Genomic DNA, 17,843 nt, shown 5'->3' with positions numbered 1-17,843 from the left:
TGCCTTCGGCTCAGGTCATGATCCTGGAGTCCAGGGATCGAGTCCCGCATCGGGCTCCCCGTTCGGCAGGGAGTCTGCTTCTCCCTCTGACCCTCCCCCCTCTCATGTGCTCTCTCTCTCTCTCTCTCATCCTCGCTCTTTCAAATAAATAAATAAAATCTTAAAAAAAAAACTAATGATGTAATGTATGGTGATTAACATAACAATAAAACATTTAAAGGAAAAAAAAGTATTGGTTGCTTATCTGAAATTCAAATTTAACTGGGTGTGTCTGTATTTTATCTGGTAACCCTCCTTCCAACTGAACACATCAAGATTATTTGACTCTTCTCAGACTGGGGAATAGAACCAGAAAATCATCATTACATGTCAAGATTAGGGAAGACTCCACAAATGCTTGGTCAGAAATAATGAAACATATTTAAGAAATGTGTACAACAAAATTACAATAAACATTTATTAAGCTGTAATTTTCACAATATTTTCATTCTGTTCCGAAATCAGTCTACAAATATCTCTACAGAACACTAAAGCCAGTGATTTAATAAATAGGAGGAATGTAGGTACCATTTTGCAAATAAAATAAGCCTTATACATTTATGTCTATATTTGATATTCATAGAATCAGTTTTCCAAGGCTTATGGAACTAAAGTGTGCACACATCACATACACACACACACCACCATATTCAAATCAAATGGGTTTATATTAATGGTGAAATCAAATGCTCTAGAAAATTTATAATCAGATACACAAAATATGAACTGAATCATGAATACACTGTTGATAATGGACACCATACCTCACAAATATGATTTCCAGTTAAGAGGGGAAGGAGTTGCTTCGCTGGATTTTAAGTGAGCGCTAATCACCGTCACCACCACAAGAAATCAATTTAATTACACGGTATCCAGAGATTTAACACACATGCGAATATTAAAGCTGACACTATAAAAAAACCTTTAAATCCGCAAAAAGACATTAGAACATAGGGTCAATGACACCATTAGCTGCCACAGGTTTTTCAGTAGATGATGCAAATGACAATCAGCTTTTTTATGCCACCACAATGGCAAAACCAGTCCTGGTGTATCTCCTGCAAATCGGGGAATCACTGAGGAGGAAAGCACAGAATTCAGTACGCTGAACTAAGTTTGTTTATCCCAGATACTGTACATCATATTGACGGCTGTCTAATACTAATTTTAAGGGTACTCTGTTAGATCCTGCAAAAAAATATATAATTCTATTATTCACTATTCACAAGTGAGGAGCAAAAGTCCAATCAGATGACCGTAAACAAAACTTTGCAGAATGGAGATCTATCTATCTATCTATCTATCTACCTACCTACCTACCTACCTACCTATAGATAGATAGATAGATATTTTTTTTTTAAGTTGGGGAAGGGGGATGACATCTTAGGGCCTTAGGAATTCCTTCTAACATGAGCCAGTTAGACGGCCAGAGCTGGCTTTTGGGTTAAGTCAGACAATCAAACCTCGTCAGGGAGGGGCGATCAGGTGCCAAACATCTAGAGCAGCTTAAAAAGCAGGAGGCGTAGAAATGAAGCAGTTCGGGATTGCCACCAGGCACAGGGTGTATTCACCATGTTTTCGATGCTGCATTGGCTATGTGACATTATTCCTCACCTCTCCATAAGGCTGCTGAGTCAGAGACGGACTAGCAGCCAACGGGGTTTACATCTTCCCCACTAGCCTGCCCTCAGCAAAGTCCTAGTATAATAATCCTCCCAACCACTGACCCCGATCCGCACGTTTGCCCTTGGCACCCAGGAGGGGATGTTCGAACCTGGTCACCTCCCACGACCACAGTCATCAAGCACGGACCCCCTTCTCTGCTTCCCGACCCTGCACATGACGGGCTTCGGGGGGCCCTGCGTGGCATGTGGTGCCCATTGGCTTTAGGGAACCGTGTGACAAACCTTCTTTCAATGGTATTGGCCTCCCGTGCCAGTCACCCAGTTACCTTTCTCAATAAAGACCCTGGCACAATGCACAAGACTGGCTTTCGAGAAATTCTATCGCTGCACTTTGTTACCAGAAGGGATAGGGGGTATCGCTGAAATAGAAAGCCCCAAGCCCCCAGAAGGCAGATGATGCCGATCCTGATCGCTACAGGGAATGTACTGATGGAAGGCCGGCGCACTGCCGAAACACCTTTGCTAGCTGTCAGGGCAGAGGTCATTGTCAATCCAGACTCCGGAGCAGCCGCACAAATCCAGCCAGTCAGAGAGAGAGAGTTGGTCCTTTCTCTTTTCTGTTCCTGGCATGTGTCAGGACACTGAGGCACTGGGAAATAAACACTGATGAACTTTAAGAGATCTAGAAAACAGAGTCGTAGTGACAACCCATTCACAGTAGTTCTCATCGGGATTTTTTACATCACATCGAAGGAAGTGTTGCACTAACATGTTCTACAGCCCGGGAGACATAAAAAAAGGGTTTCTCTTCCAGGTATGAGATATGGTACAAAAATACATTTTTTTCCCATGTACAAAAGAGAGGGAAAAGAAAGGGATGGGGAGCTCTGGGAGAGGCCAAGTACCCTAACAAGCTTCCATGGAAGGGAGAAAGAAAGAAAAAAAAAAATCCCAAACTATTTGGAGGTAGGAAGATGCCCAAAACAAAAAGCAAACGTGTGCATCAAAGAGCAAGATTTATCCAGATCTAACATCCACGATTCCTACCCAAATTTCAAATAACGTTCTGCCCTGAAGTGATACGTCTATTTAACTGTAGGTTCTTTCATTGAAAATAAAGCCATCTTTCACCTGAGTGTATCAGATTCTAAGACTAGCCTCAGCGCCCACACTTGGCTCATTGGGTAAAAGTGGTGCATCTTCCCAACAGCGATTTCTAGTTTTTGCTCCCGGTCTCGTCTCAGCGCACCAGGGCCCAGAGGCATGAGCCTCCCTTGATTTACTGGAGATTAAAACGGTGTTCCTGTCTACACCTTCAGGCTTCGTGTGGGAAGGTGGCTGGGGACATGAAGACCCATGATAGTTGAGGACTTTAAAGCTTTGTGCACCGAATGCCAATTCTCCCCCAGCCAACGTGGGCAAAGCAATGTTTTATTTAGTACCAAACACTCCCAATACACAAAAGCCAAACTGCACAACAGGAAGGAGGGCAAGAATGGCCTCCCCAGAGGCCTTATTCTGTATACCCTGTGCTAAAAGAGATTTGTCTGGAAGTATCTAAATGGCAAAACTGGAACGGCTTCGATCCAGAAACCACAGGTTCCAGATGCCCACGGATAAGGATTTGCCCGAGCACACCCTGGAGAACAGGTATGCATTTCAGGAAATGAACCGAATGCAGCCGAGTTTGGGTCCCATTATGTGCACCTTAAAAGCAGAAGTTTCATCAACATCCTCAAAAACAGCTGTTCCTGTTTTCCCGATACTTGCGACCCAAAATAAAACTTCCCGGGAATACCGCACAAGAGTTGGCAGACAGCTGGGTTTTCTCTAGAATGCTAGGTGGACCATGGGCTCTTGGTTCTGCCCAATCTGACAGGGGTCTCTGCAAATCTGTGTACAGGGGCTCCGTGAGGGGACCCCCGGGGCACAGAGCGGGGCCGGGAAGGATCATGGAGGGAGTCACCACCCTTGGCCACCTTCGAAACTGCCTTCCACCAAAGCCCAAGCCTCCTCTCCTTGCTGTGTGTTCCCCGGTGCTTACTGACAGCCCCGGGGTGGGGGGGCCGAGACTGGGGCGTTTCCCTGCACCCCTGACCCAGTCTCGCAAGGCGCCCCTGCCAAGGCCCCCCACCGCTGTCTGCCTGGTACGTCCCTCTCCGCCCCTGGGCACTACCTAAGACGAGGGCACCACAGACTTCAGACAGAAAGCACCGAACACATGGATCGTAAAAATTTCAGGAAAAATAATTCGGATCTTCTCCAAGGCGTGTTTCTCGCTGCTTGTTGTTCCTGAGAATGCCTTAGGAGCAGCGACAGACTTGGAAATGTTATCAGCTGCTACGGTTTGTCTTCCTTCCTTGGTCCTGGGTCCACCAAAACCACAAGGAAACAAACAACAACCCTGCAGGGCAGAACTTTCGTCTAGAGATCTGGCTGGCAGACGGCGACGTGAGGGCATCAGATAGACTCCTGCCCGAGGGAGCTTCGGTGCTCCCCCCCCCCCCATGGCTCTCGGCATCAAACCCCAGAGACATTTCTTTGCCTGGTCCTTGAATTTTCCTTTACAAAACGTGCTGGTTAAAATACATCAAAGTTCAGAAGGGAAACAAACCAACCAACCAAGTAATCTCAGGTTTTCCACAAATAATAATCTTTCCCTCTGAAATATAGTTGACAGGCACCTGGCTGGGGGTCACTAGGACCCAAAAGATGTTTAGTCTCGTCCTGGACCCGCCCACACCCAGAACCGGCCACCTCCATCAGCCCAGTCACCATCAACTGAAAGTAACATAAAATGAAGCCCGCGGTCTCGGAACCCGAGAATCACGCACCCAGACCTCCCCCGACCAAGCCCTGTGCTGTGAAAACAAACGCTAGCTTTGGAGCTTTTAGTCCAAAGTGTCCCATTAGCACATCCTTCCCCTCAATGTGAAGTTTTATTAAACTTGACTCGATCTGCCTTTATTAAAAAACCTTACAAAAGATGTATTTAAGTGCTTGAAAAAATTAACTTTATGCTCTATGCACAGATAAACTCTTACTGTACAGCTAATATGGTTATATCCTTTGTTTAAAAAATATTTTCCCCCCACTAATGACACTCGGTGGGGGGTTCTACACAAGTGATCCCGTCATTCCTCCGGGAACGTGTCCTCAGGGTCGACACGTGGCCGGAAAGACCCTCACGGAGCGCGCCCCGCCGTGCTCGGGAACGTTTATTGAGATTGCTTGGGGGTTGGTGCTCTTTTCTTCCTCCTCCGTTTTTGTTTTCTGAGAGAGGGCGCTGGCGTGAGGGGACCCGGCCGGCTGGCTGATTGTCACTTGCCGTTGGCGCGGTCGAGACTCTCCAGCACCTTGTTGAGGCGGATGTTGAGCAGTCTGACCTGGTTCTCCAGGTGCTCCAGCTTCTCCTCCACGCTAGGGCCGCTGGGCCCGCTGCGCCAGTAGAAGCCCATGGGCCCGGTCATGAAGTAGATGGCCACCACGAAGCAGAGGGGCAGGACGGCGTTCTCCGGCTCCCCCTCGTACTTGTGCAGGACATACACGCACGACATGGAGAACAGGATGACCCGCGCGACCCAGAAGAAGCGGCCGAACACCACGTGCAGGAGGCTGAAGGTGAAGCCCAGGGTCAGAGACAAGAACCAGTAAGCCAGGAGAACGACACCGACCAGCAGGAGCGCGCGGGCCGGGCTGTTGGCCACCGAGGCCGGGCTGAAGTACTGGGACAGGTTCGACACTGCGGCACAGAAAAGAGGGACAGTGGCCGGTCACCAGGAGCCAGGGCTTTCTCTCCAAGTGGGGCTCGGGCAGCTCGGCTCCCTTGCTGGGTCTCTGCAATAAGATGTCCCTAAAGTCGGCTGCCTCGCGATCCTTCGTGCTAAGCCCTGGGAGACTACCTGCCATATCCTGAGTTTAAGATGCCTTTTTGTGGCAGGGCACAGCTTACAAACTGACCTTGGATTTCCTCCCTTCCTGCCTTCCGGAGTCACAAACGCCCAATTTTAGGCCGGGTATGCGGCTGCCTAGGATGGAGGCATGTCCGGCCTCCCTTGTAGCTACAAAACTAAGCTTTGGTCAAGGAGATGTTTTGCGGTGGCCCCCAGGGGTTTTTCCTAAAAGTAGCAGGAATGTGCCCTTTACCTCCTTTTCTTCTGTCTGCTGGAATGTGGATGTGATGGCGGGAGTGGGAGCAGCTGTCTCGGGCCATGAAGTAAGGGAAGTCACCTATTGGGGAGCAATAAAATGGAAGGTGCCTCGGTTCTGAGGACAACGTGCTGCAAAGCCACCTACCTGCCTAACCACCTACCTGTGAACTTTCACATAGAGAAATAAGCTTCCATCTTGTTTAAGCTGCTGATATTTTGGATCTCTTACTCACAGTCAAACCTAATCATACATGAAGTTCCATCTTAAACATGGAGTGAAATGGAGGAGTTGCATCTTCTGTGTGCCCAACTTAAGAAAATTTTCAAACAGAAAAGTTAAAAGGATAGTAAAATAAATACTCCTATTGAAACCACTAGGTTTAATAGTGGTTAACATTTTACCATATCTTGTTTTGTCACATACTTTTTTTTTTTTTTACTGAGCCATTTGAAAGATGCAAAAGATCATACTTTGGCATATTTTTTTCCAGTTTTATTGAGCTATAACTGACATAAAGCACTGTATAAGCTCAAGCTGTAAAGCATGACTTATTACATATATTGTGAAATTACTACAATAAACTTAATTAACATCCATCACCTCATATAGATACAAAAAAAAAAGAATTTTCTTGTCCTGAGAACTCTTAGAATCTACTATTCTCCTAATAACTTTCAAATATGCCATACAACAGAGTTAACTATAATCGTTACATTGTCTGTTACATCCCTGGGTCCTTATTTATCTTGTAATTAGAAATTTGTACCTTTTGACCATCTTGTTTCAATTCCCTCACCCACCACCTCCTACCTCTGACCACAAATCTGATCTCTTTTTCTATGAGGCTTTTTTTTTTTTAAAGATTCTACATATATGTGAGATCATACGGTATTTGTCTTTCCCTGTCTGACTTATTTCACTTAGCATAATGCCCTCAAGTTCCATCCACGTTGTTGCAAATGGCAGGATTTCCTTCTCTTTTTATGGCTGAGGAATATTCCATTGTGTATATGTATCCTTTTTTTTTTAAGATTTTATTTATTTATTTGACAGAGAGAATGAGACACAGAGAGCATGAGATGGGGGAGGGTCAGAGGGAGAAGCAGACTCCCTGCTGAGCAGGGAGCCCAATGTGGGACTCAATCCCGGGACTCCAGGATCATGACCTGAGCCGAAGGCAGTCGCCCAACCAACTGAGCCACCCAGGCGCCCATATGTATCACTTCTTTACCCATTCATCCGTCGATGGACACCTATGTTGTTTCCCTGTCTTGGCCATTGTAGATAATGCTGCAATGAACACAGTGGTGCACATGTCTCTGTGACATAGTGTTTTCATTTCCTTTGGGTATATTCCCAGAAGTGGGATTGCTGGATCATATGGTCACTCTAATTTTTAATTTTTTCAGGAACCCCCATACTGTTTTCCATAGTGACTGCACCAACTGACAATCCCACCAACAGTGGACATGGAAGGGTTCCCTTCTGCACACATCCTCGCCAGCATTTGTAATCTCGTCTTTGTGACAACAGTCATTTCAGTAGGTGTAAGATGATATCTCATGTGCTTTTGATTTGCACTTCCCTGATTAGTGATGTTGAGCATCTTTTTACATAACTGTTGGCCGTTTGTATATCTTCTTTGGAAAAATGTCTGTTTGGGTCCTTTGCTCGTATTTTAATCAGACTGTTGGTTTCTTGCTATTGAGTTGTAGGAGTTCGTTATATATTTTGGACATTAACCCCTTAACAGATATATGGTTTGCAAATATTTTTTTCCCATTCCATAGGTACTTTTCATTTTGTAGGTTGTTCCTTCTGCTCTGCAGAAGTTTCTCGGTCTGATGTGCTCCCACTTGTTTATTTTTGCTTTTGGCATCAAATCCCAAAAAAATCATTGCCAAGACTGATGTCAAGGAGCTTACCACCTGTTTTCTTCTAGGAGTTTTATGGTTTCTGGTCTTACATTTAAGTCTTTAATATATTTTGAGTTCATTTTTGCGAGGGGTGTATTATAGGGGTCTAGTTTCATTCTTTTACACGTGAATATTCAGTTTTCCCAGCACCGTCTATTGAAGACACTGTCCTTTCTCCACTGAGTATTCTTGGCTCCCTTGTCAAATACTAGTTGACCAGAGGTCCATGGTTTATTTCGGTACTCTCAATCCTCTTCCGTTGGTCTGCGTGTCTGTTTTTATGCCAGCACTATACTATTTTGATTACTACAGCTTTATAATACAACGTGAAATCAGCAAGTACCACTTTGTTCTTCCTTCTCAGGATTCCCGGGTCTTCTGTGGTTCCATATAAATTTTAGGACTTTTTTTCTACATCTGTAAAAAAAAAGCCTTTGGAATCCTGATAGGGACTACACTGAATCTGTAGCTGGCTTTGGGTAAATAACAGACATTTTAACAACATTAATTCTTCCAATCCATGAACATGGGATAACTTTCCATTTATTTGTGTTGTCATCAGTGTCTTGCAATTTTCAGAGTGGAGGTCTTTCACCTCCTTGGTTAAGTTATTCCTAAGTATTTTATTGTTTTTGATGCTACTATAAATGGGATCATTTTATTTCTTTTTCAGAGCATTCATTGTTAGTGTATAAAAATACTGCTGATTTTTGTATGCTAATTTTGTACCCTGCAACTTTACTGAATTCATTGATCAGATCTAACAGTTTTTTGGTGGAGTCTTTAGGATTTTCTATAGATAAAATCATGCCGTCTGCAAAGAGAGACGATTTTACTTCTTCCTTTCCAATTCCGATGGCTTTTGTGTTTTAAGAATAAACATTCTCCTCAAAACCACGACACCATGACTGTAACTAAGAGTATTAAATCCCCTATTGTTCATCCCCCTGACCCCCACCACTCCCACTGGGATCCGGTCACAGTTCATGCACTGCCATTGGCCGTGCCGTGTTTGCATCTTTAACCTAGAGGAGTCCTGTGACAATGACTTTCTGAAGACCAGTTTTCAAGGCTAGTTTTCTTGCAAGAAGGTCCTATATCCTGGAGCGGTCTGTCTCCTCATGGTGTCGTTTACCCCGTTCAAGGGGAGTTCTATCCTAAGTACCTTCAATGTTCAACCAAAGTTCTCAACTCGAGTGTGTGCCTCAGACTTCCCTGGAGGGCCCTCCAACACACACAGCTGAGGCCCACCCCCAGGACATGGGATTTTGTAGGTCTGAGGTGGGCCTCGCTTTGAGACCTGCTGGCTGATGCACAACCGAGTCCATGCACGAGGGGGAGGGCATGAGGAGAGAGGTGGGGCATGAGGATTGGAAGTGAGCATGAGATGGAAGACTTGAGCCTTTCTGATGCTCTAAATGCATCCACAGCACAACTGTCTCCCATCCTCCCTTCACCCCCCGCCTGCCTGCCACCTCCAAAGTGATCAGATTACTGTGCCTCAGCTGGCCACTTCACGGGACCCAACCTCGGAAACAAAAACCTTGTCCAAGCCGAAGGCACGGGGTCACCCAGCACTCACTCCCCAAATGCCAGGGCACTGCACTCCTTCATTGTGCCTTCCGGAGGGATCAGGAGCATCTGGCTGAGTATGGCTTTGACTCTGGAGTTTTCACACTTAACCCCAGCAAAAGATGAGACAAAACCAACTGTTTTGGTCTCAGGATTCCCAAGAGATTTTGTTTATATGGGTTCTATCTATTTATATTTATTACAGTAGAAACTAAAACTAATTTCTAACCAATTGTTTTTTAAACACTGATGCATTTTATTTTAACTTTTATTTATTAAGTAATCTCTACCCTGGATGTGGGGCTCGAACTCACAACCCCGACCTCAAGAGTCACATGCTCTTAGGACTGAGCCAACCAGGCGCCCTTAATAAATTCTTAGTTTATTTTAATTATTATTTTTTTAAATAAATTCTTAACTTAGGGGCGCCTGGGTGGCTCAGTTGGTTAAAGGACTGCCTTCAGCTCAGGTCATGATCCTGGAGTCCCGGGATCGAGTCCCGCATCGGGCTCCCTGCTCGGCGGGGAGTCTGCTTCTCCCTCTGCTCCTCACCCCACTCTTGTGCTCTCTTTCTCTCTCTCTCTCTCTCTCATTCTCTCTCTCAAATAAATACATAAAATCTTTCTAAAAATATATAGATAAGTAAATAAATAAATAAATAAATTCTTAATTTAAAAAAGAATTTCACTGTGGGTGTCTGGGTGGCTCAGTCAGTTAAGCCTCTGACTCTTGATCTCAGGGTCTTGGGTTCAAGCCTCATGTTGGGCTCTACACTGGGCATGGAGCCTACTTAAAAAAATAAAATAGGGGCGCCTGGGTGGCTCAGTCTGTTAAGCGACGGCCTTCGGCTCAGGTCATGACCCCGGGGTCCTGGGATGGAGCCCCGCGTCGGGCTCCCTGCTCCGCGGGGGGGTCGCTCCCCCACTACTTTGCCCTCTCCCTCTGTCGCTCCCCTTGCCTGTGTTCTCCTGCTCTCTCTGTCAAATAAATAAATAAAATCTTCTTAAAAAATAATAAAATAAAAAAATAAAATAGAACTTCATTATGATTTTGTACTTAGATATACCTCATATTTTAAGGCTAATTTTTTCTTTAAAAAATTTTTTTTATTAAATGGCCTTAATTTTTCAGAGTTTTAGGTTTACAGAAAAATTAAGCAAAAGGAATAAATTCATTTTTAAATATTATTATCAATTTGTTTAAAAATAACAGTGAACCCATTATAGGTTAACACAAATAATATATTTTTCATGAAAAATAACTGCTTTCCAAAACAAAACCCCAAAACCCCCCACAATGAAAACAGTGGAGTTGTTTTGCGATTTTACAAATCTCTGTAATATCTGCCTTGAGAGAGGAGGGCTGGATCCTCAGATCTGGTTTTGAATCCACAGAAACAGGATGCCAGCCACAAAGGTAGGCCACAGATGTAATCTAAATATTTCTAGCGGCCAAATATTTTTGCCCATTAAAAAGGGCAAAAAAGAGGGCGTCTGGGTGGCTCAGTTGGTTAAGCAACTGCCTTCGGCTCAGGTCATGATCCTGGAGTCCCGGGATCGAGTCCCTTCTCCCTCTGACCTTCCTCCCTCTCATGCTCTCTCTCTACCATTCTCTCTCTCTCAATAAATAAATAAAAATCTTAAACAAACAAACAAAAAAAGGGCAAAAAAGAAACAGGTAAAAATTAATGTGTAGAAAGCCCAACGTATTCAATATATTATCGACGTGGAATCGATGCAAAAAACTATGGAAGCACTCCTTGAATGCCTAACCTCACAATTTTCCCTGAGGGGCCTCAGGGAATCCCCCCCAGGGTTCCTTAGAGCATACTTTGAGAGCCGCCAGACTAGCCTCTTACATCCAAAACCATATAACATGTACTATCAGGTTATCAAGGGGCCAAGTTCGGTGACCAGTGGGCCCAAGGACCCCCAGGGGGAATACCGGACCGGGGCAGAGAGTGGTTAACACAGGTAAAGAGACCCTTATAAAAACTGTGCTTCTCTCCAGCGAGGCTCCTAAGGAGCACCCTGCCTCCCGCGGAGACCCTAAAAGTCCTAAATAGGACATGAGCAGCTCTGGATGTCCTGCCTGTATCTGCTTCCCAGGCCTGCCCCAGTGAAGAACCACTGGCTGAGTGGCTTAGACAAGAGGATCATATTCTTACACAGCACGGAGGCCACGAGTGTGAGGCCAAGGTGCCGACAGGCGGTACCTTCTGAGGCCGTGAGGAAGAACCCATCCCAGGCCTCTCCCCGGCTTCTGGGGTGTGCGGGCCATCCCCAGCCTTCTTGACTCAGGGAAGCATCCCCCGATCTCTACCTTCATCTTTGCGTGGCCTCTGTGAGGTCGCCGGTCATACTGGATTAGGGGCCCACCCGGTCCAGAGCCCAGGGAGAGCTGGCTCTGAGCACAGCCGGGCGCAGGTGGCCCTCAGCCTCGAGAATCGGGATTACGTGCGCCCCAGAAGTGCATGGTGACGTATTTTTTGGAGCAGAGCCCCTTCGTAAGCCATGCAGTGTTCACGAGGCATTTACCGTGGGCCAGGCACTGTTCTAACGGCTCTGCACAAATTGTCATCTGGTCCTCACAACGCGCTGAGGATACGTAGCATTTCCCACGTGGGGACTCGGGCGCAGAGCGTGACTTGCCCTAAGTCCCACAGCTAGAGTGGGGAGGGGCTGGGATTGCGATGCAGGGAGTCTGGCGCTTGGAGCCACCCACTACCTGCGCTATCCTGATGCGTGGTCACAGCATGTGTGGGAAGTGGCTTCCAAGCCTTCAGAGAAAGTAAACAACTTGATGAAGGCACAAGACTTAAATCCATCCTTCCGACTCTTGGACAAGGGCTCCACTTCCCAGAACAGTGGCTTGAGCTACCAGATCTAGAGAAGGGCTAATGCCATGGTGTCCACTATGGTAGCCACTGGCCACGTGTGGCCACGGAGCACTTGAGACGTGGCGAGTCTGAACGGCGATGTGCTGTGTCAAATACAGGCTGGATTTCAACGGCTTAATACCCCCCAAAATGTAAGATACCTTAATAATTTTTTGTATTGATCAAAAGTTGAGATGACAATATTTTGAACCTATTGGGGCAACTAAAACACCTTATTAAGTTAATGTCTTTTTACTTTTCTAATGTGGCAACTGGAACGTGTAATATCATCTGGCATTCTATTTCCATTGGACTGCTCTGGCTCAGGAGGCTCCAGGACCCTGAAAACTCCTGGAGTCGGAAGTTAGAGGATTGTACTCATGGAAACATTTTAGAAAACTTCTGGAGTCGGAAGTTAGAGGATTGTACTCATGGAAACATTTTACACCAGAATATCCAACTTTGGGATACAGGTTCCTGCCTTTTGCACACTCAAACTTCTAAGCCTAAGATGCAAATTCCAAAGGCCTTTGGATGCTTTGAAGCTGATGCACCAACTACGAGGGGAAAACACGACGTGGAAGGGAGTTCTTTCACCTCTGGGATGTCCAGCGACCCTGGCCGTGAACACAAGCATGTGGGGCCTCCGTGGAATGACGCTGTTCTGATCTGTCCCACGTAATCAGGAGGCTGTCGCTACTCTAGCTTTCCACTCCAAGCTGCATGAAACTTTTGGCAATCAGGCTGGCTTCTCCAGGGCGCGTCGGTCGGGGATGGAATCTGGGCAGGTGGTGAATATGGAGCCTGAGCAGGATCGCACGCAGTTGTATCTGTGCTATGTGTTGACTCAGCCTGACTCCCAGGAGGGGTCCCCAGCAGCCCCAGGAGGCTGCAGGTGGCACAGCATCCTCTCAAAGGGTCGTCCCGCTGCCGCGGAATCTTTGCCCAAGCCGTGAGGTGCCCTGAGCTGGTCTAAGGTCTCTCACAGGTTGAACTCGGTGATTCAAGGCTGGAGTCAGATTCCCAGGGGCTGAAGGGGATGACAGCGGGTGTGAACCAGGGAGCCCCACCTATGGGGCCAGTCTCCAGTCCGTCAGGTGGGAGTGTCAAAGGCAGGCAGGAGGACTCCCAGAGACCCTGCACGTGGCCAGGGTTTCCCACAGCTGCTGTAACAAATGACTAGATGAGGTGGCTTAAAGCAGTAGGAATGCATTGTCTTGCCGGCTGGGGGCCAGAATTCCGAAATCAAGGTGTGGGCAGGGCTGCTCTCCCTGAGCACTCCACAGGGGTCCTTCCTGCCTCTTCCAGCAACTGGGGGCTCCAGGCGTCCTGGGGTTGTGGCCGCATCTCTCTAGTCTCTGCCAGGGCCATCTCTTCTCTGGGTATTTCTGTCTTCTGTGTCCAAATTTCCCTCCTCATACAAGGACATTGGACGTAGGACCCACCCTGATCCAGGATGACCTCATCTTAACTTGATCATATCTGCAAAGACTATTCCCAAATAAGCTCATGTTCACAGATATGGGGCTTCTGGCGCGCTTCTGGGGGCACACAAGTGAACTCACACCAGCAGCAAAGTAGTGGGGCCAACAGTCCTCCAACTTTTATGAGCGATGAGCCCCTGTGCACCAGAGGCAGAGCAAGGCAGAGGGGGCAGTCCGGAGGAGATGGGCAAAACCCCACTCACAGAAGCAGAGATTCCAGAAGGGAGATGAGCAATAAACACACATGCGCACGTGTGTGTGCACACAGAACATCACAGCTGGTGAGGGGTGGTGGGTGTGAGAACAGATGGGGTCCCTCCTGTACACGGGTTAGTCAGGATGGGCCCCTTGGAGGAGGTGTCATGTACCAGAGAGCAGAGGATGGGAAAGACTCAGCAGGCAAAGGGCTGAGGGACTGCTCCTGGCAGAGGACACCTGATGGAACCAAAGCTGCGTCCAAGAGCAGGATGGAGGCCGGGGACTGGGTAGGGAGGCTGGGCAGATCCTCGGCGCTGACTATCCTCGGCGGGAGCCCTGTGTCAATTCCAAGTGCAACAGGAGTCACTGGGCAGTCTGAAGGTGAATGATGACCCGACTAATTTTTTTTTTTTAAATCACTCTATGCAGCAAAAGTTGTAATAAAAACAAAAAAACACCCTGGCTCTCGGTTGAGAAGGAACCACAGGGGCCAAGAGAGGACACCAAGTTAGGAGGTGTGCAGGAAGGGTTAACACAGTGGGCCTGAGGCTGCTCTCTAGAAAGGTGTGCAGGTAAGAAGGGCCCTTGGCTGGCATTTGGGAACTTGGATTTCTGGAGTGTGATATGGTGATTTATAATAAGAAGTATATATATTCGGTCTTTGTCCCCATGCCTGGCACAGAGCAGCTAAATCCTTTGGAGTTTTCTAAGGGACGAGAGCAATAACAGTATCTTGATAATTCAGAACAAGCCCCTTTCAGCCTCACCTGAGCACAATCCGAGGCAGTGACTTTTGGAAAGGTCCTAAGGATGGGGGCTGGGTGCTAGGAGAACCAACCGTGAGGAGGGGGCTGGGATTTCTTTCCCATCCCCTGACCTCCAGGGAGGGGAGAGCGGCTGAAGGTTGAGTCAGTCACCGATAGCCAAGGACTTGGTCAATCATGCCTGTGTCACGGAGCCTCCATAAACACCTGGACAGGGTTTGGGTAGGTTCCAGGTTGGGGAGCTCAGAGAACATTAAAGCTCCCTGGCCCTTCCCACGGACCTCGCGCTGCATATCTCTTCCATCTGGCTGTTCCTGGGTTACATCCATCTATAACAAACTGGTAACCTAGTTAAGGAAATGGGTTTCTGGAGTTCTGTGAGCCACTCTAGCAAATCAGTCAAACCCAGGCAGGGGCACGTGGGAACCTTCGATCTAGAGCCGGTCAGTCAGAAGCACAGGTGGGCTTGCAACTGGCGTCTAGAGAGGAAGGGGCAGTCTTGTGGGGGGAGCCCTTGCCCTGTGGGTTCGCTCTGACACTATCCAGATAGACAGGGTCAGAATTCAGTTAAATTTGCGGGACGCCTGATCAGTGTCCATGGAGGATGGAGTTTATTGGTTGGTGGTGTGGAAAAAACACATGTATGGAGGGGACTTCCCTCCATTCCCTCATAAGGGACTGTGCCCGGACTGTTTGTACGAATCACGTGGTTTATGCTGACCACCTGCTTTCCTGCGGGCAGTCGGGAGTTTTGGTCGGTGCCAGGCAGAAAGTGCCTAGGTGACCAGCCCTAAGAAACACCCCGGGCACTGGGTCTCTAACGGGCTTCCCTGGTAGACGACACTTTACACCTGTTGTCACAAATTGTTGCTGGAGGAATTAGAGCGTCCTGTGCCCCTGGCTCATGGTGCTTTGTGTCCTTGCACTCTAATAAGTCACAGCCATAAGCATGACTATAATGCTGAGTCCTGGGTTTTCCTAGTGGCTCACCGAACCTGGGGCTGGTCTTGGGGACCTCAACACAGGCTAATGGAGACTTCCCGGCAAAAGAGGTGGCAGCCTGGCCCAGGGCCCGTGACCTTGAATTCAACCGTCCCAGAGGCAGCCTCCTGATTCCTGGGGCTGAGGAGCAACTCCCCTCTCAGGCCAGTTCGGCAGTGTTCTGGGGGCCACACACCACTTCTTCTGTCCTTCTGATAACTCTGTGAGTGCCCCAAGCTCTGTATGAAATCCCTTTCTGCCTAAATAACTGTCTAGTCTGTGATGGATCCCAACAACCCAGAGGTTCCTCCTCTGGTCCGTGCGGCTTTGCAGGGGGCAGACAAGTCAGCACCACCCACTTGTACCTTGCCCTAAACAGCATCTGTGAATCTCAGTTTGGAGGGGCAATTTCTTTATGCAACTATTACAAGAAAAAAATGTTCATTTGTGTCCCCCTGCCCCCCTCCAAAGGGTCCCCTGTGCCACCCGCTGCAGATACTGCGTCCACACCTTGAGAACCACTAGAATAAAACAGCGCCTTAAATGAATGGCCCCCCTCCACACACGTACCGTCAAGTCCAAGAACATCCAAGAGCTCCATCCAAACTTTCCACAACGTTTCGACAAACATATCCACCCCCAGCACGAACCTCTCGGTCAGCCTGGTCAGGAACTGCAGAAAGAAGAGAATGGTCACTAAGCTGACTTGGACAACTCCCCCTTCTCCTCGTCCAGCCAGGCCCAGTGGTATACATGTCAACAGGAAACAGAGCCGGGTAGCCTGGGCGCCGTCATGAGCCCGGTCGGCCAGGAGCTGGGAGAAGTCTGGTCAAGCCTCCTCCGCCACAGGCCGAGTGGCACACCTATGGGAGACGGGAGGTCCCCGCAAAGCGGCTTCGCTCCACTTCCAATTTCTCCTAGAGCCCTGCTGCTCACGACAAGGTGAAGGTCTCTGCTTTTCTCTGATTTCTCATTTTTAAAGAGTGGGAGTTTCTGCCCCCCAACCCATTTCGCCTGGAGTGTGGGTGCTGCCTCGAGGGACGAGGACCAGGATGATGGTGGCTCTCACATGTGAGCTGTATCCCGTGTCCTGGGCACGTGGAAACGCTAGAGCCCCACGCCCCACCTGGCTGTAAGGACCTGGGCCGTCGGAGGGCTTTGTGAGCTCTCCGGGTGATTCCGGAGGAATATGAATAGGAGGTGCAGCCTCGTTCCCCTATTTTTCTGGAGTAATACTCTGCATACATGGTATAAAACTCAAAGCTGCAAATGGGAACTCAGTGAAAAGTAAGCCTCCCACTTCACTCCGCATGATGCAAACCTCCGTCCGGAGGCACCTGCTGTTATCAGTCGCTTCTGTGGCCTCCCTTAGTGGCGCCCAGTGAGCCACGGCGGACAAACATTCTTCCCACCAGCAGCAGTGAATGTTCACGGTTTTGCAGTTTTTCTCCTGTGCCACTCTGTCTTGGTGATTACTCAACCTCAGCCTGTACAGAGCTGCCTCATTCTCCATAAAGAGGTTTAAGCAATCCCTCCCCATGGGCACCTCGGTTGTACCCATCTGCACTGTTACAGCAAACAGAAGTGACGAGCAGAGCCCTGGACTTGTGCCCTTTGACTCACATGTGGGCAAGAAGTGCCTCGGAGTGAACTGGCTACGGCATTTGGAATCAGACTTCATGGGTGGATCGCTGCCCCAGGACAAGGGTAAAAGAAGCAGGGTTGAATCAGCAACCAGGAGAGAGGACTCAAATAACCTCCACATCCGTTCTGTGGCTTGGCTGAGAGTGCGTGCGGCTGGGAGTCTGAGTGCCTGGGTTCAAATCTCAGATCTGCCTCTTACTGCTATAGCTACGCAGCCATGTGTGTGGTACCTGGATATACAATACGATACACAGCAGGGCTCCAGCTAAGAGATACGTGCCCTTGTCCCACCCCACCTGGTTTTCTGAGCAGTAAGTGCTCTATTCACGTGAAGTGCCTTGAGCACCCGGTAAGTGATCGCAATTCCTACTGACATCCCATATTCTCACAGAGCACTGACCCCAACATGTCCTGCAAGGAATCATCCTTTTATCCTGAGGTCATTGCCCTAACGGGGTTTGTGCATGTAAAGACCATGTGGCCATCAGCTGATGGATGGACGAACAAAGCCTGGTCTATCCAGACAACAGGATATTATTTGGCCATAAAATGGAAGTACTGATGCATGCTTCCACGTCAACGAACCTTGA

The 17,843-nt window shown here is 48.0% G+C and overlaps 1 protein-coding gene across 2 annotated transcripts in view; it reads right to left on the bottom strand.

Moving 5' to 3' along the window:
- Nucleotides 1-433: 433 nt before the first annotated feature.
- BRI3BP (BRI3 binding protein) overlaps nucleotides 434-17,843 on the bottom strand; it is a 28,676-nt gene continuing 11,266 nt past the window's right edge. Inside the window, exons 2-4 of one of the 2 annotated variants that reach the window (XM_088019376.1) lie at nucleotides 16,180-16,282; nucleotides 5,811-5,894; nucleotides 434-5,406 (exon numbers count right to left, since the gene is read on the bottom strand). In XM_088019376.1, the coding sequence (XP_087875502.1) occupies nucleotides 4,985-5,406; nucleotides 5,811-5,894; nucleotides 16,180-16,282 (609 nt within the window). In that variant the 3' untranslated portion in view covers nucleotides 434-4,984. The remainder of the gene's footprint in view (nucleotides 5,407-5,810; nucleotides 5,895-16,179; nucleotides 16,283-17,843) is intronic. The other variant, XM_028089007.2, reaches the window with a different exon arrangement.

The sequence above is a fragment of the Eumetopias jubatus genome, unplaced genomic scaffold (assembly GCF_037043125.1).
Source record: "Eumetopias jubatus isolate StellerSeaLion01/CBP00866 unplaced genomic scaffold, mEumJub1_p1.0 scaffold_16, whole genome shotgun sequence".
Lineage (NCBI taxonomy): Eukaryota > Metazoa > Chordata > Mammalia > Carnivora > Otariidae > Eumetopias > Eumetopias jubatus.
The sequence above is the reverse complement of the archived record's forward strand: the minus strand, read 5'-3'. Positions and strand labels throughout refer to the sequence as shown.